This window comes from Crocuta crocuta, unplaced genomic scaffold, assembly GCF_008692635.1.
Source record: "Crocuta crocuta isolate KB4526 unplaced genomic scaffold, BGI_CrCroc_1.0 scaffold125, whole genome shotgun sequence".
In the NCBI taxonomy this organism is placed as follows: domain Eukaryota; kingdom Metazoa; phylum Chordata; class Mammalia; order Carnivora; family Hyaenidae; genus Crocuta; species Crocuta crocuta.
This window is the reverse complement of record NW_027531143.1, coordinates 8,728,392-8,753,654: the sequence shown is the minus strand read 5'-3', so window position 1 is coordinate 8,753,654 and position 25,263 is coordinate 8,728,392. Positions and strand designations below refer to the sequence as shown.

General features: G+C 36.6%; 1 protein-coding gene across 1 annotated transcript in view; it reads left to right on the top strand.

The window, feature by feature from the left end:
• The window catches only part of COL24A1 (collagen type XXIV alpha 1 chain), a 374,970-nt gene that overhangs the window by 318,980 nt on the left and 30,727 nt on the right, over window positions 1–25,263 (top strand). Inside the window, exons 48-53 of the mRNA XM_077771041.1 lie at window positions 8,148–8,255; window positions 10,280–10,387; window positions 10,481–10,534; window positions 11,093–11,155; window positions 15,735–15,788; window positions 21,272–21,307. Of these exons, the coding sequence (XP_077627167.1) occupies window positions 8,148–8,255; window positions 10,280–10,387; window positions 10,481–10,534; window positions 11,093–11,155; window positions 15,735–15,788; window positions 21,272–21,307 (423 nt within the window). The remainder of the gene's footprint in view (window positions 1–8,147; window positions 8,256–10,279; window positions 10,388–10,480; window positions 10,535–11,092; window positions 11,156–15,734; window positions 15,789–21,271; window positions 21,308–25,263) is intronic.

Sequence of the window (25,263 nt, the reverse complement as noted above, 5' to 3'; positions counted from 1 at the left end):
TCAAGGCCTTTCAATCTTGACTTTGCACTTTGTCAGGTGAACACAGACTTAAGTGTTGGATAAAATGAGATGCTTGTCCTAAAAGAACATCGCAAGTCTTAAGTTTTCCACTTGTGGATTGTGCCCAGTATAGGAAGGAAAAACACACTTCATCAGCCCACTTATAATCCAAGCACAGAGTAGCAGGACCACCATGGAAGCCTCTGTTAAAGAACCCCAGCAGCCCTACCACCCCTCTGGTGTGTTCTCTAGCCCGTGAGCTAGTCACACTAAAGAAACGTCTGTTTCTGAGAAGATACATTTCTTTCTTCACAGTATTTTGGAGAGAGAAACATACCATCAGCAGATCCTGTCAACTCTTGATTTTTAAGAGGGTGATTTCCAATTATGGCTTATCCTGATTGCTACTTTCTCCCTATTCCCCCTGCTGCTTGTTTTGGCCTATTAACTGCTCATTAGGAACTCTTCCAGAGCAGACAAAACACAGTCTGTTTGGCGGCTTATTAGCAACAAAATGAAAGATTTGCTAAAGGATGTAACTTTCCCAGTTAAATCTCCAATGACTCCCAATCCAATAAAGTTCATAGTCTTCATGGAATGTTGATCCTTCATGATCTGGCCTTTGTTTACCTCTCCAGTCTTATATTCTACTTTTCTCGTCACATTTGCTGTGCATTTCGGTCATAATGGTGGCTAACAATTATTAAGCACTTACTATGTGCCACTATTCAAGGTGCTGAATATGTATGAAGTTTTTTAATCCTCACAAACCATGAAGTAGGTAGAGCTATTATCTCCAGGTTACAGAAAAGGAAGGTAAGACTCAGAGAGACTCAGTAACTTGCCAGAGGTCACACAGACAACAAATAATAGAGCCAGAATTCGAAATCAGGCAATGTAGATCCAGAGCCTACCTATGTCCTTAACCACTATGCTGTACCCCTTCAGGTATGATTAATTACTTAGACATTCCTCCAAATTCTGCATACTTTCCTTACTTTCATGCCTTTGAACATGTAATTTATGCCCTCTGCTTGGAAAGCTCTTCCATCTTTCTCTCTGACTTTAGGATGAAAAATTTCTTGCTCTTTCAGGACTTAATTGAATGGTTACTTCCTTCAGACACTCTTCTTTGGATTCTCCAGTCAGAGCTAAGCATCCCTGCTGTAAACTTGTGTATACTCTACACATTGCTTCCATCAGAGCATGGATACATATCTTCATGTCTTTCTGCCCCCAAAAGATTGCAAACTCCTGTAGAATGGGAATTGTGTTTTATTCATCTTTGCATCCCTAGCGCTTAGCAGTGTCAGGCCTACAGAAGCTCAGTAAATATTTGAAGAATGAATATTCTTTACATAATACCAATGACTTTGGAGACCTGAATAAAGTTAAGAGGTGTCACCTGCTTAACATCTTAAGCATCCTCTATTACAGGAATACAAAAATATGTACTTCATATGGTTTTTCTGAGTATCACACGAGACATTCTATGTGAAGTGTTTAGGAGACCACATACCCTTATTGAGCAATTATCATCGTTCCATAATAATAGATATTCATGGTTAAGTGAACATTCATTCATTCAACAAATATTTGTTTAGTGCTTAATACGAGCCAGGAGTTAGAGAATAGAGCAGTGAACAAGATGGACAAAGAACTGCCTTTGTGAAACATACATGGAACACAAGAAAGTTCTGACATTTGACCATTTTAGACCTAAAAAAGAATTCATATGGGTCAGCCTAATAATTGGGTAGTAGTCCATATATAAAAATAAATCAGGTAATTCTAAATCATGCTAAGTGCTATGGAAGAAATAAATAGGGTTTTGAGATAGAGTATCTGGGAAGTAGATTATAGATGGAGTAGACAGTGGAGGCCTCACTGAGGAGGTCATACTTGTGTGTAATTACACTATATCTCCCTTCAGAAGACTGAGCCAGGTATATACAGAATGAGGGGCGAACATGCTATGTGAAGGAATCTAAATGGAAAAACCTGCAGTCAGGAAAGAATTGGCTTGTTCACAAGATTATCAGAAGACCCAATAAGATAGTGCAGGTATAGATTTGTTATTTTTGAAATAAAAGATGTACATTTATTTTCTTCATAGTAGTATAAGCCTAGACGTGTCTAAGAGCCAAAGCATAAATGAAATATCCTCTGTCAGTCCTTATTAGTCCTGTGGTAATAGGTTAAGAGCTGAGTAGGAGATTTGGTAAGATATATTAATTTTGCCCAACATTAGAGTGACATTCGCACTGTCCATTTTACGAGACTGATAAGCCACCAGTTGTTCTAATGGAAATGTGTGAATAATTTCTGTGAGGTAATACAGTGTTGTTGAAATGCCTACATTCATTAAGGCTGAACAAGAGTTAGTTTTGTATACTCTTGGGAATAGACCTAAGTCAAACTAACGACTTGTCTCCACTACCCTATGACTTGTCTCAACCCTGCTCCAAGTTCCAAATGCTTTAATATGTTTAGAGATTCAAAACTAAAGTTATCTCCTAATGGTAGTATACAGCTCATTCATAAATCTTATTTCCAGCATTTGGCCACATTACTTATGACTGGCACCGAAGGAAAATGTTATGAATGCTACATTATTTAGATATAGTGTAGCCTTGCATATAACCACCTAATAATTCCGATCCCATATTTTTTAAACAGCCAGTTCTTTCCTAGGAGGGATATATTTAGTAAACCAAATAAAATGAGAAATTCTTACTTAAACAGAAGTGTTTCTAATTGCTTGGAGTAAAGGAAGCATTACTTTTATAACTTGTTGATTGGCTGGCTTAACCAAAAATGCAGTACTTATGTTGCCTAATAATGCAAAAAAATTTTTTTTCAGGGGGCATCATACTTATTTTTTTGTTTTATAGAAAGTAAATTAATTTTAATTACTAATTTCTCACACAATAAATAACTACATAAACATAATGCTAGGAACACAAAGGATGCTTGGCAGTAGGGAAAAGTAAAAACTTTCCAGTAGTTTTCAAGGTGCTACTTTAAAGAAAAACCTCAGCAGATTTGAAGTTGAGTATCATTTTAAATGTATCATTCTGTTGTTGAGAAATCAATAAAATTAACATCAAAAACATTCATCTCTTCATTCAACATAGTTTTAAAGATGGCATCCCTTTGATAAGCTACTTTAAAATGTGGACTTCTATTGTTGCCTGTCTTTAGCAAATTTTATTTCTGTTTTACTTATTTCTTAATATAGTTGTTTAAATCCTAATGAAGTTAAGACAACTACATTAAGGGGCCCAGGGACATTTTCTTTGTGATGTTTCACTTTTAAATACAAACCAGTCATCACTGTTAGAAAATCTTCCTCTCTCTCTGTCCTCCTAATGTATGCAGATAACTCCATTTTCCTTACCAGATTGAAGGCAGATTTAGACATAAACTACTCTTTCCTATCCCCATAGGGAAGTTAAAAGTTAAAGTTAAAGACAAGGAATCCCTCTTCTTTCCTTAACTGACATCAAATTTAAGAAGACAATACAACCGTATTACGGTGACAGTTTCTGACACATAGAAGACAATAAAAAGTAACTCTTGGGGCTGTTGTTTCTTTAGAATATCAAGGCTTAAGCAGTTGTCAGTTTAAGTCCAATCAAAACTGACACTTCCTGCGAAGTTTTTTGGTTTCATCATCTGAAAAAATTAATTGTGGCTTTGTTTACTTTTTCAAATTCACTCAGAATGACTTACTCTCTGCTTATTGGTTTTAGACAAATCATTTAGAAGACACTGGAAAGAATGCCTAGGCATTAGCATCTGTTTCTCTTGAAAGCAAAATTACTCATCCATCTTTGTGTTCATAATAAGAAATATTTGTTCTCTACTTGTATGAAACATTGTTTGGAACTTTGCACAGAACACTCTGCTACTATCCTCAAATTTCTCTCTAAGAAACCAACACGAACAGTAAATGACTTGGAACATACTCATTGTACTGTGCTAAATATGTGATAGCACTGCAAGTAAAGTTTCTGGTTTTCAGTTAACCCTGAGGACTAGTCTTAGGGTCCTTTTTATTCTCAGCTAAAAATACATATTGGCTTCAGTAGTGTTCAGCAGTATCTGAATGTCCATTGTCCATGCATTACACAAAAGATACATTTTTTTTTTTTACTGTTGACAAATAAAGGTCTTAGAAATTGCCTAAAATTACAAGTGAGTGCTACTATTTTAGAATTTTGGAAAGTTGAGGTATCCTAAAATTGTCTAGGGTAATATGTCATGATATGCTCTCCCTGTGGCATCTATTACTTCTATAATCCATCCAAGAATAGGCTATTCACAGCCTAGCAAGACAATCCACTTAAAAAAAAAAATCCTTACATTTCACCTAGTTTAACTCTGGAGCTAAGTCTAAATATTAACCTAAGTCTGTATGATTTTTTTTCCCTTGCATACATACCCTTCCTTCCATCTTTTATTTGATCTTTTAGAATCTGCTTTCTCTGCAGGCCATTGCAAAGAAAGTTTATGTTTTTCACCTCTTTTTGGTTTTAGTGGGGAGGGCACTATTCATCAGAATTTTGTTTTTGAGACTTGCCTTTTCTGTTAAGTAACATTTCTGTTAGAGAGCTGGCCATTGGTATGATGTCTTCACTATACATTTTTGAAATTTTGTATCCCAAAGTCTCAGATGACTGACTGGATTTGCTTTCATTTGCATTGATGAGTTCTAAAATGACACCAAGTCCTGAATCCAGGATGGGTGTGGCAAGGGGAAAGAAATAGGATAGATTACATGAATCCAGGGTTCTCAAATCCAGGTGGCAAGGGGAAGGAAATAATTAGTGCACTCAGGTTATGGTGCGAGCAATATGTAAGAATCATATAACCACCTGAATCTTAAGTCCACAATATGGATCTCTCTCTCTCCCCCTCTCCCGTCCCCTCTCTCCCTCTCTTCTCTCTGCCCTCCTTCCTCTCTCTTTCTGTCTCTCTTTGTCTCTACCTCCCCCTCTCTCCCTCTCTTTTCTCACTTACTCCCCATCTCTCCTTCTCTCTCTCTTCCCCCACTTCGTCTTCATAATGGTTCTTTACATAGATTGAGAAACACTAATATAGAGAAATGGTGAGAGAAAATGGCCCATATAGATTGGGGCAAAAAAAAAAATGTTTAAAAGTCAACCTAGGACTATGAACCTATATTCTGTAGGCTTTTCCCTATAAGTGCCCAGCGTAGTACATGGTACCTAGTGATATAAAATACATTTACATTCATTATTTTAGTGAGTTTTGTGATCATGAAGAAAACATACCTAGAAAAGGTAATTATTTAGCTATGTTGAATTATTCACCATACATAAGAGAATAAGAAAATATGTGATGATATAATTTGGAGTAAAAAGGAAAAATACTTTAGTATTGTATTCAAAATTGGCTTTATCTTTAAATCTTATTCTCCCAACCAAGACTTCTATAGAAATAACTCTAGACTCTCCTGAGAAAATCATCTCTCCTATTACATTTGTAACTTTAAGAGCAGTATCTTTATCTTATGATCCAGTTCTACTCGCTGTATCAATAATTCCTTTTTTGATTAGCACCAAAAGTCATTTCCCCTATTCAGAACCTCTCTAGAATTTGCTTGCTGTCTCTCTTCTCATCTGGCATTTTTAAAAAATATTTCTGTCTTTATTATAATTGTTTATATACTTACATTTTATCCTTTCCACTTAATGTTAAGCTCCTTGAAAACAAAAAACATATTTATATTTGAATTCCCCATATGACACCCATGGTACATTCCTTTCACATAGATGATATTCTATATCATCGTCAATTTTTTGCTGAATGCATGAAAGAATGATTGCACAACCCAATTTAGTATCCCAGGAATCAACAGAGAAAGTAGCAGTCATCTAGAACAGAGGTCAACAAATGTTTTCTGTAAATATTGGTGACTATTTCAGGCTTTGCAAGGCAAGAGGCAAAATTAAGTGTATTATTTAAGAACTTATGCAACAAGAGAGAATATAGATTTTCACAAATTTTTTTCATGAAATTCAAAATATAATTTAGTACAATATTTTTGTAATACAGTTCTACTAATGAGAAAAAAATGGGATTATTTGTGGGAGGGGAAATAACATTCAGCTTACTACAGTTCCATATCATCAAAATTTTCTCCTTATCTGCTAATGCTGACCTATAATGAGATTTTGCATGCTTTGCATACTTCATCTTTGAAAATTCTTTTCACACAGATAGGTACTGCCAAATTCATGAACATATGATTTTAACTGTGCCTATTCATTGCTTGGAAGGAATTTATAAAATTCTGTTAGGTTCTTCTCCTGATATTTGCCTTCTATCATGTCATTACATTGCATTTTATTCATATCCAATTGGAGATTAGGTGGAAACTTCTCTCAACTGAACAGTTAAATGAATTTTGAAGTATAGAAATTTCTTGCCTCTAGTGCTAAAAAATCCTACTGAAAGTAGTTGAGCTCAGAAAACCTACCCACTGCAAATTTGTGTGGAAATGAAGATCTCGCTTATTGTTTAAATTTTGACACGTAGGAAATGCATAAAAGTTGCTTCACATTACTTGTGATTCAAACATTGGTTGTCATCAAAATAACTTTACCACATAGAGTGGCAGGCTGACTCAGTTGGTAGAGCATGTGACTCTTGATCTTGGAATTGTGAGTTCAAGCCCCATGTTGGGCATAGAGATTACTTAAAAAAGGAATTGCTTTACCAGAGTACATACTTCACATATAGGCATTGCCTTATAGTTTTAGGTTGAATTCACTGATAAACATTATAGAGTCTGTAGCAGAATCTAATTTCTAAAGTCACTCATTATTCAATAATAGAGGTTGAGGATGGTTCTTCTCATTCAAAAAATTTCAGTCTTGTTCTCAAAATATCTCAGCAAAACTTTATCCCTGCCAAGCCATCAAATTTCCATGGGATGGAGAAAATTAGGATATTCAGTTTCTATTTTCACACCAAAAAATCACAGAATGGATGAAGGTTGCAAGAGTCAATGGAGTTTCACTGTTGACACTACTTGTTCAACAACACATGATAGATTCAAGTTTTTTTCTCATCTAACTGATGGTGAATAATACAATGGATATCCTTAGCTTTAAATACTGTACATTTTTCACAAATTTTGTAAATTTGTCCAGTAAATCTTCTTCCAATGCATTGCTATCAGTTTTATCACATTTTACCACATTCCATTTGAGGTTGTACTGATTTGATGCTTGAACTTCTTTGAAAATATTCTCACCTATAGTCCATTACAAACTGTTCATATACGTTAATTCTTCAGTCACTTCAACACAGCATTGACTCCCCAAATAAACAACCGAGTTGTATTACTGACAATCTATCAGTTCATCAAGAGGCAGGGAAAACCACTCAAAAGCATTTGCCTTGTTTTTAAATTGGCTAGTGATGCTGCTCCAATGTCTTCAACATTTCAGGCCATCACTCTTGCCAAGAGACTAACAATCTTAAACAAGCTTACTGTGGGCACATGATATAAGTCATATCACTAGGTGACTTTCCTTGCTGGGTTAACAAATGAACCACTCAGAAACTCTAAAAAAATCTTTTTAATCCTTTTTTTAAAATTGAGATATAAATGACATAGGGCATTATATTAGTTTCATGCATACAACATATATTAGTTTCAGGCATATAATGATCCGATATGTGAATATATTGAGAAAATGATCACCACAGTAAGTCTGGTTAATATCCATGGAATATTTTTCGTAAGGAAACATTAATCAGTTATTAGAGTTGTCATGCATACCCAGATATAATACAGAAAGTTAGAATACAACGAACATACTTTACACCTAGGCTATTTAAGTCAGAAGGTACTGACAGACTGTACTGCCTCTGTATTTTCATTTGAAATACCTCAGACAATTATTTTAACTATAATTAGAGACTTTAGGCAGGTAAACACATTACTTAAATATTTCACTTATTTGGGAAAGAAGCCCAGGATAACTCTCAAACCTGGGCAGTGTGTCAACAGTAGCCTTTCAGAACACCAATGTCTCTTACGTTTACTGAGCCTCTGGATGGATTTTTAAGAAACACCCCAATTTTTATTTCTTACCTATGTGATTTAGGGCACCAGAGGCAGCCCAGGAGGAGCAGGACTGGCTGGGTCTCCGGGTCCTCGAGGAGTCAAGGGGTCATCAGGCCTTCCAGGAAGCCCAGGGGTTCCGGGCCCAAAGGTACTTTAACATTTTCTTCTGATCAATGAGCAGCACTACTAACATCTTTATTGTATCTTAGTTCCTTGGCTAAATCACAGGATGGTAAGATTAATCATTTTTAATAAATTTGACCAAGAATAAAAACACATTAGGAGAAATAGTATGTGGCCTCGTCATACTCATCTCCTGTGATAACCACAGTGCATGTGATTTGCCAGAACAACTCATCAACCCAGGACAGCCAATGCTTGAAAAAAAAAAAAAAAAAAAAAGCCCTTTGGGACCCCTGAGCAGCTCAGTCTGTTGGGTGTCTGTCTTCAGCTCAGGTCAAGATCTCACAGTCTGTGAGTTCAAGCCCCGTGTTGGACTCTGTACTGACAGCTCAGAACCTGGAGCCCACTTCAGTTTCTGTGTTTCCCTCTGTCTCTGCCCCTCTCCCACTCATACTCTGTCTCTCAAAAATAAGTAAGCATTTTTATAAAATGCCGTTTGACTCATTCTGTTTCTTTTTCTCACTCTGTCATCTACCTTCTCCTCTAAAAAAAGAGAAATCTTACTTACTTCCAGATCCATACTTTCTTAGATACACTTCCTATTCCCCTGAGTCTTAGCCTTACCAACCAATTTATAAATCCAATAAGAGCAGAGCTTATTTCATAGAGTCAAAGTGATCATAATGAAATACTGAATTAACATTCATTGAATGGAGTATTGTTACATGCCAATAGGCTTTCCAAACAAAACCTGTTTGAGAGCTACCTCAGTGCAGAACTGACCCAGACAACCAAGAGATAGTCCAGTGTCTGAAGCAATGCATAAAATAGCCTAGGATTGAGATGTTGGCATTGTCATCATTATCACCTCTTCATTTGATTTTCATAGTACCACTTCTAAAGCATGTTCAGGTATTCTGATCCATATGGATAAACTGGAAATGACCCATCCCTTTCCACTAAAATTCAAAGTAGTTGAGCAAATGCTAAAACTAGGAAAAGAAGTAAGATTTCCTCTCTTTAACATGTGAATCTGCAAATAAAAGGATCCCTATTTGTCAAGACCCAAAGCTGTATCTTTGTCTCCAGACAGTGAAAGATAATTTGCTAATCTTAAAGAATCTTTGATCAAAGTCTTCCAGCATCATTTTACATTAACCTATCTGCAAACCTCACCTGATTCTTGTTGTTAGAAATGGTGTGAAAGATATTTCAACTTTCATTTGAAAAACAAAATAAAAATAAATTTAGAAAAGACTTAACTTTTGCAAGTAAAAGAAGGGTGATTAAGTATACCATTAAAGTAGAATTTTAAAGGAGATAAAGGGAATTTATATCAAAGGAACCATGAGAAACAGCTAATGTACATTTCTTTTTAAAAAAATTTTTTTAATGTTTATTTATGAGAGAGAGAGAGCAAGCGTGAATGGAGAAGGAGCAGAGAGAGAGGAAGACACAGAATCTGAAACAGGCTCCAGGCTCTGAGATGTCAACACAGAGCCTGATGCGGGGCTGGAACCCATGAAGCATGAGATCACGACCTGAGACAAAGTCAGATGCTTAACTGACTGTGCCACCCAGGTGCCCTGGTAATGGAAATTTCTTAATGATAGGATTGAAAAGACAACCATGGCAAAAACCAGGTTTCACACTTCAGGAGAATCTGCTGTTTCTGGTATCAGCTGAATCATCTCTGTATGGTGACGAGAACACAGCAAAGTAACACCAACTCAAATACAGTGCACATTCCATCATATGTAATATACAACCCACACACACATCACACATTCACCGTTCCCTCATAAGCCCCACTGTCTTCCTTCTAGATTTTAGGCATCCCCTTCCCTCTTCTTTCCACACTTATGACCACAATCCCTGGAATTTGCTTTCCCCACTGCTATACTTGTTGTTCATTATAATCAAATATTACTTATGTGGAAAAAATGTGGAATTTGATCTCCTCAGTGCCCTGTACTAGATATACCTAAGGATAGACCAATATGTTGGTAGATTCTAAAGTCAAGATCACCTTTCTTTTTTTGTCCATAGGGTGAACGAGGACTACCTGGTCAGCCTGGAATTCAAGGTAAAAGAGGTCACCGAGGAGCACAAGGTGATCAAGGACCACGTGGAGAGCCTGGCCTGAAAGGGCAGCCTGTATGTGCCAACTCAGAAATTCACTAAGTATTATTTTTCTACAGACCAGGCCACGTTGCACAATAATGATCATCATATCTATTCACATTGCAGGGAGAACATGGTGTCCAAGGTCTGACAGGTTTCCAAGGATTCCCAGGCCCCAGGGTACGTTCACATGTTTTCTGCTATTCATCCAGAAGATGTTGAAATACCAATGTTTAGTCTCTGACTTGAATTGTTGTATATCTTAATCTGTAAAAATTCAGTTCATACAGAGTTATATATTTACATTTTGAACATGTTAATTTAAAATTTGTGTAGCCGTAGATTTCCCCACCAATTTTATTGAATAATTTGCTTCTGGCCCCCTCATATTCCACTTTCCTAAACATTTTATTGTGAGAGTTTTCAAACATACAGCAGAAGTTGAGAGAATGAGTGAAAACCCACATATGAGTTACCTAGAGTCTACCATAGCTGTCTACTCCACGTGCTTTATCATGTGTCTTCCTGCCCCTCCCTCCCACTCGCACGTCACTCTGGTGTACTTCAAAGTCAGTTGCACACTTTCGCACAGTTCCTCCAAAGTACTCAGCATGCATCTCCATTAACATTCCAGTTTTTCAGAGCCAACTCTTAATTGATTGTTACAAGATCATTGCACTTGCAACATGTCCATACAGAGTTAAAGACTTCGACTTTTTATTTTTATTATATTTTTAGGGTCCCGAGGGAGACGCTGGCATAGTTGGAATATCAGGTCCTAAAGGTCCTGTGGGACAGAGAGTGAGTATAAAGTCATTGTACCTGCCCGGAAATTGTGATTCTTTGCCAATTGTAGGAATCAGCATTAAGAACTCTAAAATTGATATGCTCCAAATTAATAACTTAAGAAAATGACTTTTTAAATAGAAACCCATTAGATCACATGCAAAGGTTCTGAGCCTTTTTCAGTTCATATATTAATTTGAGCAAAGGATCCCACAGAGTAACCATATTAATGTTGACACCGGATAATGTATTTATTAACTCACACTAGGAACAAAAAATAAGCTTCATTTAGTTATAAGCTTGAGAACAACCAGAGAGCAGAGACCACCCCTGTGCACCATGTGGAGGAGGCTTGCCTCTGAGCAGAGCTCCTCACACCACAGTTTGAAAAATATTTCCCAATACTGATGTTTCCCCAGTGCAGGGGTGGGTATCCCTAGGAAGTGATGAGGAACTGCTTAAAGAGTTGGAAAGATTAGGGTCTGAAGAATTCCAACTGGCTGGCCAGTGCTTGGAATTGCAAACTATAGCAAATATAAATAGGGACAGATTAGCTGTCAGCAGCTACCTGTTTTTGTTGGTGTGTCTTTTGCCTTTTGGTTTTGTTTTTGTTTCTATTAACCACAGTCTCCTAATTGATGAGATGATGTATAAAATTGAAATTAAAAAAGCTGTACAACATCAGATCGTGGCTTGCCCGCAGCAGTGGCGCCCCCTGGCCAACAGCAGCTACTAGGGCCAGGGTGAAGGGAGCCGAAGGAGGAAGGAAAGTGCCCCAGAAGGAGGAGAAAGGAATCTTGGAAAACCTTACAGCTGAAAACCACTGCCTTGCACAAAATAGTAAATGAAAAGTCAAATTTTTGAAATCCTGCACTCCTTCCCCAACTCCTAAAATAAATCCTGTCGGTAATGCAAAGGTCGGTATTGTCATGGGAAGTGTTTGTTTAAAGACCCTCCTCAGCATTTCTTCAGGTGCAAATTCATTCATTATTTTTATGATTTCTGAAGAACTGTGGAAAATTGGGGCTTTTATATAAAGCCCTCCTCTTAGATACACCCAGAAGAATTGGAAGCAGGACCTCAAAGAGATATCTGCACACTCATCTTCATGGTTGTATTATTCACAATAGTCAAAGGTGGAAGCAAGCCAAGAGTCCATTGACAGATGAGTGGAAAACCAACTGTGGTGTATACATACAGTGGCATATTACTCAGTCCTACAAAGGCAGGAACCTCTGACCCATGCTACAGTGTGTATGAACCTCGAAGAACTTAGGCTAAGTAAGAGAAGTCAGTCACAAAAGGACAAATATTATATCCTTCCACAATATGAAGTACCCAGAGTAGTCAAACTAATAGAGATAGAAGATAAAATGACAGTTGCCGGAGGTTTGGAGGAAGGGGAGAAAGGGAGTTATTTTTCAAAAGTACAGAGTTTCAGTTTTACAAGATGAGAAAAGTTCTGGAGGTGAATGGTGTGGAGGGTTGCACAACCATGGTGAATATACTTAATGCCATTGAACTGTACACTCAAAAATGGCTAAGATGGGGGGTGGCTGCGTGGTTCACTCAGTTAAGCATGACTTTGGCTCAGGTCGTGATCTCATGGCTCATGAGTTTGAGTCCCGTATCAGATCCTTCCCCAGCTTGTGCTCTCAATCTCTGTCTCTCAAAAATAAATAACCATTTAAAAAACCATTAAGATGGTAATTTTTTGAATGGTTATTTATTTTTGAAAGAGGGAGAGGGAGTAGGGGAGGTGCAGAGAGAGAGGGGGACAGAGATCCTAAGTGGGCTTTGCAATGACAGATGCCTGAGCTTGAACCCATAAACCACAGGATCAAGATTTGAGCCGAAGTCGGCCGCTTAACTGACTGAGCCACCCATGTGCCCCTGAGATGGTAAATTTTATGGTGTATTTGACCACAATTAAAAATAAATTTTAAAAAGGTATCTTAAAAAAATAAAAAATAAAACCCTCCTCTTGATTATCCACAGGTGAGTTACACGTGGGCAGGCTTCTGTATAATAAATATCGCTTTGAAGTTCTTATATATGTTAATTTCTCTACTAATTAAATCCATTCATTCTAGTTTTATTAAGTTCTCAATTAATCCTTTCTTGCTATTCAAAGAGAAGTCGGCTGCCTGCCTAGCATCTGCTCTAATCTGAATTTTACAAAGTTCTGGGTCTCTGTTGGCCAGGGTCTGAGCCTCTACTGCTTCGCAGCTCCAGAAATTTTATCAGTTCACCAATAGTAAAGTTGTGGTAACTGCTTACAAATACTAACTGATAAGTGCAGACATCTCTTATTAAGTCATTATAGAGACAAGTGAAAGTCATGATAGGTTAATATTTAGCAAAAAAACTCTTATGTACCAGTGTTCAGTTTGTGACCCTATTTATATCATTTAATCCTCATAAAAATACTGTGAGAGATGCTATTATCCCCATTTTTCAAGTGGGCAAATGAAGTCTCTGAATGGTAATTTGCTCAAGGCCATGTGTGGCAAGTAGAAGAACCAAAATTTTAATCCACAGCTGAATGACCAAATAATATGTTACAAAGTTGCTTGCTAGTTGCATAATTAGAATATAGAATGGACATTAGGTGGCCAAGTAGCTAGTTCTTGCTCAATAAACAATAAATACTTGATTAAATAAATCAACTGAAGTAGGAAATCTGGATTAATTGCCCTCCATTTCAAAGATGTATTTATGTAGTTAACTGGTACCAACTATTAAAATCATAACACCTCGGGGCGCCTGGGTGGCTTAGTCGGTTAAGCGTCCGACTTTCGCTTAGGTCATGATCTCGCGGTTCGTGGGTTCGAGCCCCGCGTCGGGCTCTGTGCTGACTGCCAGCTCAGAACCTGGAGCCTGTTTCAGTCTGTGACTCCCTCTCTCTCTGACCCTACCCTGCTCACGTTGTCTCTCTCTCTCTCTCTCCTAGAAATAAATAAAACATTAAAAAAAAATAAAAAAAAATAAAATAAAATCATAACACCTCATCTTTTGGACACATTTCAATAAACAGACAATTTTTTTTTTTTTTTCTGTTTTGGTCTTTCTTTTCTAGAGTTCATGTATACCTCTCCATTCTTCTAACAAATCATCATTCTAAAGAGTTTGATCACAGTCAAGTTCATTAAATTAAAGCTTTGTTGACTTTTTTCCAGTTATAAACCAGTCTAGGGCTTATATTTGATTAGGTTAGGAAATCAACTCTCTTTATTTGATTGGGGGTCTTTGAAATTTAGGTACCATATTTATAAATTATCACTTAAAGTCAATATTTGAGTTTAAAAGTGATTTCATTAGATTTACTTTTATAGTACCAGCTAATTTCTGTCTTTCTAGGCTCATTCTAGTCCATCTATTGATAGACTCCATGACATAATGATTTCAATTGATAGTATTTTCTTCACCTTAGCAGAAGTTGGACGAAGAGTAATCCTATTAGATATCTGCATTTAAGTGTCAGGTTAAGTGTGAGCCAGACTGAAATTTGCTGCCAGTGGGATTGGGCATGGAGGTTGAGGGAAAATAACTAAAACAGGTATTTTGTATTCATAAAGAAGTGGTAAGTCAGACAAAGAAAGGAAAATACAGTATGATCTTATTTATATATGAAATCTAAAAAATAAAAGCAACAAAACAAAGCTGAAAAAGACACATAGATATATGGAAACAAACTCTTGGTTACCAGAGGAGAGGAGGAGTTGGGGAGCAGGCAAAACAGGTGAGGGGAATTAAGAGTTATAAACTTCCAGTTATAAAGTAAGTACATCTTGGGGATGGAATGTACAGAATAGGAAATGTCGTCAGTAATTGTAATAGCCTCTGTATGGTAGCAGGTGATGACCAGACTTATTGTGAGGATCATTTTATAATGTATAAAAACATTGAATTACTGTGACGTACACCTGAAACTAATAGAACATTGTATGCGAGTTATACTTCAGTTTAAAAAAAAAAAAAAGATGCGTTCCATATTTAGTTTGTAAGGAGTTGACTAGATTGGGCTTATTCAAGGTGATCTTCATAATCAATAAAAGCTTCCAGTTTCAAAATCATTTTTCTCATTTAATTCTCACAATGGCCCTATGAAGTATGCAATCTTATGTAACAGATGGAGAAACTGAAGTTGGTCACATATGATGCTCTGTGTTTCCTTCCCATACTTTCTGTCAGTGGCATGCTGCATGTTACTGAGACATCTCCTTCAACATCTGTAAAAAGAGCTTTTCGAAATTTTGTTTCTCATTCTATATAGTCTTTTTATGTAAAGTAATTGCATTTGTTATGTAATGACCCACATGAAAAATGGCATCATTGAAGATATCACCACATGAAAACTAAAGGCTGATTTATGTTTGTTAGAAATTCTACAGATGTAATTCTCCTGATAGGAATCTATAATGTACAGAATTGTGTCACAGACTACAAATCAAAAGTATTATGATTTCTCCTGATACTATAAGATGTTGTAATAAAAATTATGGACTATTTTACCATTGCAGAAGGAATTTTCTAGAATTTTTCTACATTATACTGGCAGTGAGACTGACTGACTGTTCTTTTACCCCAACAGGGAAACACTGGCCCCTTTGGCAAAGAAGGTATAATAGGCCCAACAGGTAGAACTGTAAGTTTGTTGCACTATAGGTCTTCCTTTTCTTTTTCATATTCTTATTTTTTCCTCTTTAATCCTATTTCTAAAGTAATCCAAAAAGGATCACCCTGGATATTTGAGAAGCCAAGGGCAAAAACAGATGTACATTTTCATCTGGAAGGTGATGATTGAGAGCTTAGAGATCATATGTGTAATGAGGAAAGTGTATATAGTGAGGTAGACACGTAAAACTGGAGTTGAGAAAGGAAAATAGAACTGGGACAGAGGAGGTGGGTTGAGCATTATTAGCATAGAGGTGATCACGAAAGCACTAAGAAGAGTCTGTTTTCTGAAGGAGAAAGCATAGCAAAAGGTAGCCAAGATTTGAGTATTTGGAAGTGTCCACTATAAAGGAAAGAGATGATTGGTGGGAATAGCAGGAAAAACAGAAAAGCACAAGGTTTGGATAGATGAGTTGCAAGAAGGGAGTAATTAACAGGGATCTTTAAAAAAATAAATTACAGTAGAAGATAAAGTACAAACTTTAGTGAGGAAAGAACATTTACTAACTTTTCTCAAATTCTTACAGAATTTAAACATTTAATAGCTTTTAATAAAACATTTAATAACTTCTCAAATTTAAACATTCTCAAATTCTTACAGAAAACGTTTGAAGTAGGTATTATTATTTCCATTTAACACATAGGGAAGCAGATTGGGTTTATAGAGGTTCATCTAGTTATTCAAGGTGGTACAGCTAGTGAATTACATAGGTGCTGTTTCTTCCTTCAAGATCAGTGCTTTTTCTATTCCATTCAAGCTGCATCTGGAGAGGAAACTGAGGTAGTTAGTAGATACCAGTGCCTGTCGAAATTTGGCAAATAAAAGAGAAATAAGACAGTGGTTGGCGAAGTCATGGGAGAGTTTTAAAATACCAACAGTAGTGTAAACATACAAGAGGAAGAAAGAACCCAGTAGATAGGGGCAAATTGAGACTTGGGGAGGAAAGGTATATTCCCTGCAGGGAACCAATATTTTGAATGATTTGAAAGTGTTATGTAGAGAGACACTGAGTTTTAACATATGAAATGGATTATTTCAGGTATTAAGTATAACTATTCTCTTTGATAAATTAGGAAAGAATTTCCCACCAAAGTTGCTGAATTTTGATTTTACAGAATGAAATGTATAAGTCAACACTTCTCTAGATTTTCAGCATTTACTACTCTGAGCTACATAGTCTGCATGGGAGATCATTAAGTGGGAGAATTCTCATATTTTGGTGGGTGGTTCTTCAATCAGCTAAAGAAGACATACTGTTCTGATTACTGTATGATTGTTCTCTTTTGTCAGAAATGTGAAATATCAATTGGTCAAGGAAACCATAAGTAAATGGCTCAATTAAAATATCTTACTGTGTTTTGTTTACAGATAATCCTTAAAAGCCCTTGTAATATTCAGCGTGCGCATCAAATTTTTTCCATGTTCTATTTTTTCCATTCTAAGAAGAAACTTCTAAGAAAAATTCACTATGAAAGAATAAGCACTTGAGAGTGGCCAAAACTTTGTGGAAAAAGATTGTGGTGGGGGATGGAAGACTTGCTTTTCCAAATAAGGAAACATTACTTCAAAACCATTGTAAATGAAACTATAGGGTAGTACAAAGGAATAAACAAATAGAGAAGTGTATCAGGCTAAAGCTCAAAATTAGATCTCAGGATATATAGGAATTTAACTACAACAGAAATGGTATAGCAGGATTATTTGGGCTGTAAGCTGATAGGAACCCTGAATAAAACTGGATTTAATAATAAGGAAATTCATATCACATTAATGGGAAGCCCAGAGGTAGGAAGGGCTTCAGATTTGGCATACTTAGTGATTTTATTATGTTTTCCAAAACCAGGTTCTTTCCATGTCTCTACTCTATCATCCTGAATGTTAGCTTCATAATTAGACTTCTAGAAAGATGACTACAGGGCACCTGGTTGACTCAGTCGGTTAAAGGTCTGACTTTGGCTCAGGTCATGATCTCACGGTTGGTAGGTTCAAGCCCCACATCGGGCTCTGTTCTGACAGCTAAGGGCCTGGAACCTGCTTCGGATTCTGTGTCTCCCCCACTCTGCCCCTCCCCGACTTGTGCTCTGTCTCTCTCTCTCTCAAAAATAAATGTTTTTAAAAAAAAGATGACTAAAGTTTCTCAACAATTACATCCAGATATAATTATCCAAAATGAAAACTGATCTTTAGCCCTATCTTGGGAAAAATAAAGTTTTTTCCAGAAGTCTCCCACTGCATTTTTCCTCATGTCCATTGATCAGCTACTTGCCCATTCTTATCCCAGTGACAGGAAAGGGATATGGAATTACTTTTAGTCACAGTATTGCTGTAAGAAATTGGAACCCTATTTCACCCAACTTTTTTTTAAATATTTTTTAAAAGGCTTTAAAGTATAAAAAAAATCTAGAAAGCTAATGTATAGCTTAAGGGTTGAGAAGACCTTTGTTTGTTTGTTCTTAATGTTTTCTAATTTATTTTTGAGAAAGAGAGAGCATGAGCAGGGAGAGGCAGAAAAAGAGGCGGACAGAGGATTCCAAACGGGCTCTGTACTGACAGCGGTGAACCCCATGGGGGATTCAAACTTATGTACTATGCAACTATGACCTGAGCCAAAGTCGGACACTCACTGACTGAGCCACCCAGGTGCCCCTGAGGAGACCCTTTATATAAGGAAGGAAATCTGAGGGGCACCTGGGTAGCTCAGTCAGTTAAGTGTCCAACTTCGGCTCAGGTCATGATCACACGGTTCGTGGTTTCAAGTCCCCGTCCGGCTCTGTGCTGACGGCTAGCTCAGAGCCTAGAGCCTGCTTCCAATTCTGTATCTATCTCTTTCTCTCCCTGACCCTCTCCTGCTCACGCTCTCTCTCCCTCTCTCTCTCTCTCTCTCTCAGAAATAAATAAATTTTTTAAAAAAATTTAAAAATTTAAAGAAAAGAAATCTGAAAACTAAAAAACTGTGTATTTGAATGTTTGAAAATTTTTATTTTTTTATAGAAAAAGATTCCATGAATAAAATTAATATAAGCTGGGCAAAAGTAATTACAAAAGCATATGAATTGATGTATAAAGAGCTCTTACAAATTGGTATGAAAAAGATAAAAAACCTGATAGAAAATTGAAGAACAAATCCAAAGGGTCAATAATTATTTGGAAAGATGGTCTCCTTACTTACAGTCACAGAAATGCAAATTAAAGTAATAATGAGATATTACATTTAACCTTTCAGAAGGGGATTAGGGAGAACAGTACTCCTATCGGTAGTAGAAATGTGAATTATAGCCTTCATGGAAAGATATTTGTTAAAATATAAGTGCATATACCCTTTCACCAATCAGTTCCACTTTGAGGAATTTGTGCCATAGAAATTAAGTACTCTGTACACTAAGGATATTATAGAAGGAGTTTTTTCACAGTACTGGCTATATTAGCAAAAAAGTTTGAGATCATATGAATGTTCATCTGTAAAGGAATGGTTAAGTAAATCGTGGTCTAGCCATTTCATAGATTATGCAATTATTGAGAACAACTAGTTATATTTAGTTCAGTGGACTTGTGGTTGTTTGTATTGTTAAGTTACGTGTGAAAAATCTGAGTCACAGAAGAGTATACAATATGAGATCAATATTATAAAATATTACCAATCACCTTATACATACATAAATATTTTCATCAGTATATCATCAAAAAAAAAAAAAGGTATATACCTAGTTGTTAATACTGGGCTGGAGGTGAGAGAGTGTATATAAACAAGTTATATAAAGATGTCTTAAAAATTAGTTTTTGAGGTGATGCCTGGATGGCTCGGTTGAGCATCCGACTTTGGCTCAAGTCATGATCTTACATTCGTGGTTTAGAGCCCCACATCAGGCTCTCTGCTATAGCTCAGAGCCTGGAGCTTACTTCAGATTCTGTGTCTCCCTCTCTCTCTGCCCCTCCCCCACTCATCCTCTGTTGTTCCCTGTCTCTCAAAAAATAAACATTTAAAAAAATTAGTTTTGGGGTGCACCTGGGTGGCTCAGTTGGTGAAATGTCTTGACTTCGGTTCTGATCATGATCTTGCAGTTCATGAATTCAAGCCCTGCATCAAGCTCTCTGCTGTCAGCACAGAGCCCACTTAGGATCCTCTGTCTCCCTCCTTCTCTGCCCCTACCCCACTTGCACTAGCGCTCATGTGTGCGCGCTCTCTCTCTCTCTCCCTCAAATAAATAAAAATTTAAAAAATTTTTTAAATTAGTTTTTGGAAGTTACTATCCTGGTTTAAAATGAATTCAGAACAAAATAGGAAACAGAAAAGAAGTAATATAAATAGTGAAATAATGAGATAGTATTTTTAACCTGCAAGGTTAAACAAAGAATTATAGGACGTGGCATGTGTTGAGACATATAGACTCCCATATTTTGCAGGTGTGCATGCAATTTCAAGCAAAGTTTCTGGAGGACAACTTATGGAGTACAAGGATATTTATCAGAGGGTTACCGTGACAAAAATTAGAAAAAATCTAGTAGGAAATTCAATAAAAATATTATAGTTCTTAAATACTAAGTAAGCATTATAACTATCTAGAGAAGCGTGGATTGAGATGGAAAACATTCATAATATTGTGAAAGTGTAAATTCAGGTTTTTGAAAAGATGTATAGTATTATCCTTTTTTAAATAAAAAAAATAAGTAAATAATTTCCACAAGGATGAAAACAAAAATGTTAACAGGAATTTTTAAAACAGTAGGTTCATCCAACAGCAACTACACTCTCTTGTCAAGTGAACATGGAAAATCACCGAAATAGACCACAGTTTGAGTCATAAAAATTTTTGTGCTAAACTTAAAAGAACTGAAGTCATATAAGATACATTTTCTGGCCATACTGGAATTAAAGTAAAAAAAAAAAAAAAATCAGTAAGCTGAAAAGATAATAAGGAATCTCCAAACACTTGAAACTTAAACCACACATTTCTAAATAATCCATGGATCAAAGAGGATGTCTCAAAGAGAGTTAGAAAATATTCTGAACTGGATGAAAATGTATACAACATATTAAAATTTGTGGGTTGTAGCTCAGAAGGGGGAATAGAAAGAAAAGATGGGGGGGAAAGGACACCGTCCTAGAAACAAGATTTTCAAAGGCCGAGGGAAACAAATATTAGAAGAATTTAATCTGGTAACTTCCCTTCAAATGGTTTGGTGGTTGATTGTCAGATCAGCTGTTTTGACTTGTTTGCTTGTTATCCTTACCTCACTTCTTCGGATAGCATGATAAATCAGTATATTGTTTTTGTTTTTGCTTTGCTTTGCTTACCTCAGGAAAAAGAAACTAGAATTTATATAAATGTACTCAACATGTCTTGCTGGATAGAAAAAACAAAAACATAAGTTATCATGTTTCTGTGTATAGCCTCAACTACATTTGATAAATAACTATCAACAGCACTAAACTAACATTTCCTGTTTTCTTGTAGGGACCCAGAGGTGAAAAAGGCTTTAGAGGTGAAACTGTAAGTTTAAATTTATGGTTCTGTTATCACTTGTCACTAGGCTATGTAAGTTCCATGAAAGCAAGGACCTTGTTCGTTTGCTTTTTATTATGTCTCTGATACTTGTGGAATAAAAATAAAATTACACTTTTCAGAAGGTAGAACTAATGAAGGTGGTACCTTACAGTGAAACCTGATAACCCCTAACCATATTTAAGAACCTGCCGATCAAGTTCTTCCCAGATCACTGTGTGAAATGGCATATTTGCCTTGTCAGGCATCAGGCATTTGCCATGTGAGCCTTCTTCACCAGTGCTGGATCAAGAGGATCGCCACACCGCCTTAAGGATATACCCACTGTGTCATGTCAGTGCCCAAGAGGTCCAGTGCAGAAGCATATCATTAGTTGTATATTTCAGCCTATTGAAAATAATTGTGAGAGGATAGACAAAAGGTACATGTAGCACTTTCCAGTCCTAAGCGGCTTACACTGGCACTATTTCTACTTTTCTGGAATGCTAGTGCTTCCAGGTTAAAGAAGCTACTTTGTAAAGAGGCCACTTTCCCAGCAGAGATCCTGCTGAATTTACTAGAGCAGCAGCCATAAACAGAGAGCAAGCATGGAATAATATGAGAGGGATTAAAACCAAGTACAGAAGGCAAATAAGAATAAACTTAAAGGTTGCAGAGAAGTCTTGGCTTCAAAGGTAATGAAATTGCATTGACAGCTGACATTGCTTTTCACCATAAGGTATGCTTGGGGGCTCAGAATAAGTAGGTTGCAGTTCTATTAATTAGCTGAGGAAGGAAATTTATGTGGTTTCAAATAGCCTAAGAATCCCCAGAGAACTTCAAAATAGATTTTTTTCTTTTTCTTTTTTTTAAGATATTATTTTTAGGTAATCTCTACACCCAAAGTGGGGCTTGAATTCACAACCCCAAGATCAAGAGTTGCATGCTTTAACAACTAAGCCAGCCAGGTACCCTAAAATAAATGTTTTTAATTTGCAGAAATGTGGCCTTCATATTTTCTCAGAAGACTTATTATAGCCAGAAGCAAGGATTTCTGTACACAGTGAAGTCATATTCCCGAGGAGGGGTGGAAAGGGGAAAGGAAAAGTAGAGAGGCTTGGAATTAGCTCATTTTCTAGACTTGTCTGTCTCCAACTACCTTCCTGACCAGTTCTCTCCAAGTACTGTGGCTGGAATAGAAATTTCTGTCAGAGTTAGGAAACCTCAAGTCCCTATGACAATTTCACGGGCATTTCACATGAAGGAAAATTCAGTGGCTCTGAGAGCTTGCAAATTCAGCAGATTATGCCTGAAATTTTAGGTTGCGTTAACTGACATATGGCATCCAGAATAAAGCATGTGGTGGCACAAGTCAGGCCATTCCCCAAAGGAGAACATGGACAAAATTAAAGCATATTTGGAGGACTTTCTCAGATCAGTGATGTATCGAGGAGCCATGTCCTAGGAAAACCAGTTGAAATACCCAAGATGTTTAACCCTTACCAAACTCTGCAACCTTATCATCCCTTTCCTTGTTCTCATTGCTCTCTCTTTGCTTCCTGGGTTTTGTACCTGCTTTTTTTTTCCCCCCATGCTCTTTATCCCTGTAGTTCCTGTTTATGAGGTTATAATTTAAATTTGTTTGCTGACATTTTATCCTCAGGCCAACTGCCACCTGTGTACATAAGTACCAGTAGCCAGGACCTAGTACAATGCCTGACAAATGTTATTCAGTCTTTTCTTAAATGTCCTCTTATCAGAGAGGCTTTTTCTTCCTAGCCTATGTAAAATAGTAATAGCCTATCTGTCTGGGATTCCGTATCTTTTCTAAACCTGTTTCCCTACAACCTGCTATATTACATGTTTATTTGGGTTTTTTGCTTATTATATTTCTCTTCACTAGAATATGGGCTACATGACACAGATGTTTTACCTGTTGTTTGCATTATATTTGTGTCCGCAACACCTAACATAGTGCCTCTGTTATATAGTTGGTGTTCAATAAATATTTAGTAAATTACTGGTGAATGAATTAGATAATATTTGAGGTCTTGGAACATGATAGTTGCCATTAAATCTTTGAAAGGAAGAATATGTATAATATGAGTAACTCTAGAGGATAAATTTTAAGGTATTTACTTATTGAATTGAATTTTCAATTTCTGTGCTTAGCTCCCTCAGAAACAGTGAGCTCTGTGAGAGCAGAAAGTACCTTTGATGCGCCCTAATTCCCCGCCCATCACAGGACTTAGCACATAATTAGCACAGAATAGATACTGTTAAGTAAGTGGATGGAATGCTGAGGCTGATTCCAGCTCAAAATAATAATGAGCTGTCTAATATAATAAGGCACTGCTTTGAAACAAGATAGTTTTACAAGATAGTGAGTGCCTGTCACTAGAAGCCTTATGACTATGTTTCTGAGTTACCGGACGGGTAGTTTTGCACTGAGTAGGGAATTAGAATTTATACCTTCAAAGACCCTTCCAGCTCTAAGGGTTTATGATTCTACATAAAAGAAAAATAAGCAGATCCCCCATAAAAGAACAAAGAAAGACGTAGAACATAAGGGAGAGTTCTTTAAAGTAGAGGTTAGCTCCTGTCAAGTCTAATTCCTATTCTGAATTCACACACTTCTCTCACTCTTTATCAGTGTCACTCTTGTCCGGATTGCCACGATATCTCCTCTGGACTCTCGACTTCCTAGTGTTCCTTCCACTTTTCTCCACTACAATCCGTTCTCTACATAGCAACTAGAGTGATACCATTAGAGCATAAAGCAGATTCTGTCAGTCTGCTCTTTAAAACCCTTCCTATGACTCCTTCTTGCACTTAGAATAAAATCCTAATTCCTTACCTTGGTCTACTATGCCCTACAAGACATAGCCCTGGTTTGCCTCTCTAAACTCATAATGTGCCCCTTTCCCCTTTCACTACACTGACTTTGTCTCTGTTCTTTGAAACCTGCCTTCCTTTTACCTAGAAAACACATCTGTTCCTCACACAGTTGGTTCTTACCTCATTATCCCGGTCTCACCTCAAACATCTCCTTAGAGAAGCCCTCCATGACTGTTCAGTTTCACTCTCCCTGGTCATTCTCACAACATCTTGTTTTGTCTTCTTCATAGTAGTTAGCAGTATTTGAAATGATTTTTCTGCCTCCTCTGCCAGAATATAAACTCCATGAGAGCAGGGAGCTTTGATACACTGATTATCAGGGTCCAGAATAGAACTAGCCATGTAGTCGGTAATATTTGAGAAATGTATTAAATAAATATTGTTCCCTAAAATTAAAAGTTAACAAGTATTTTCAATTCTGGCTGGTAAAGTAGCATTTGACAAAGTAGTAAGAATTGACATACTTACCAGTCTTTTGCTCTGTGGATTACCATAGTTCTCTTAATAGACAGAGTACAAACTCCCAGTACAAGGAAGGGGACACAGTGACATTTAGTTTAGGCAATAACATTAGCTGTTACAAAAAAGATTAACTTGCACATTAGAATTTATTGTTTTATTCTGTTTTTTTGTTGTTGTTGAATAACTGGTATTAAATATCTTTTTATCATCTATTTTCCTTTGATTCCACTATGGCTTAAGGAACTTTATAAAATTAAGTTTTTAATTCCTAAAGATCATCTGCAATTAACTTACTCCATAAAATGCACAATTAAACCATAATCTGGAAAAGCTTAGTAACATTACTTAAACTCTCATTAAGATTTTTTCAGTATATTCTACAGGTTTGTTTTAAGGGAATGGCTTAAAATAATTGACTGCCTAAACACCTCTAGCTATAATGTTTCCAAATATAATATCCTCAAGGGGATCAGCCTCAAAGAATAGCAGTACATGGAGCACTTTTGGAATGAATTTTTATTCACCAAGATCTATTGTATTGAGACAAATATGACACTCCACTCTTTGTTCAAAGATCAGAAACACAAGAATCTATCAAGCTGACT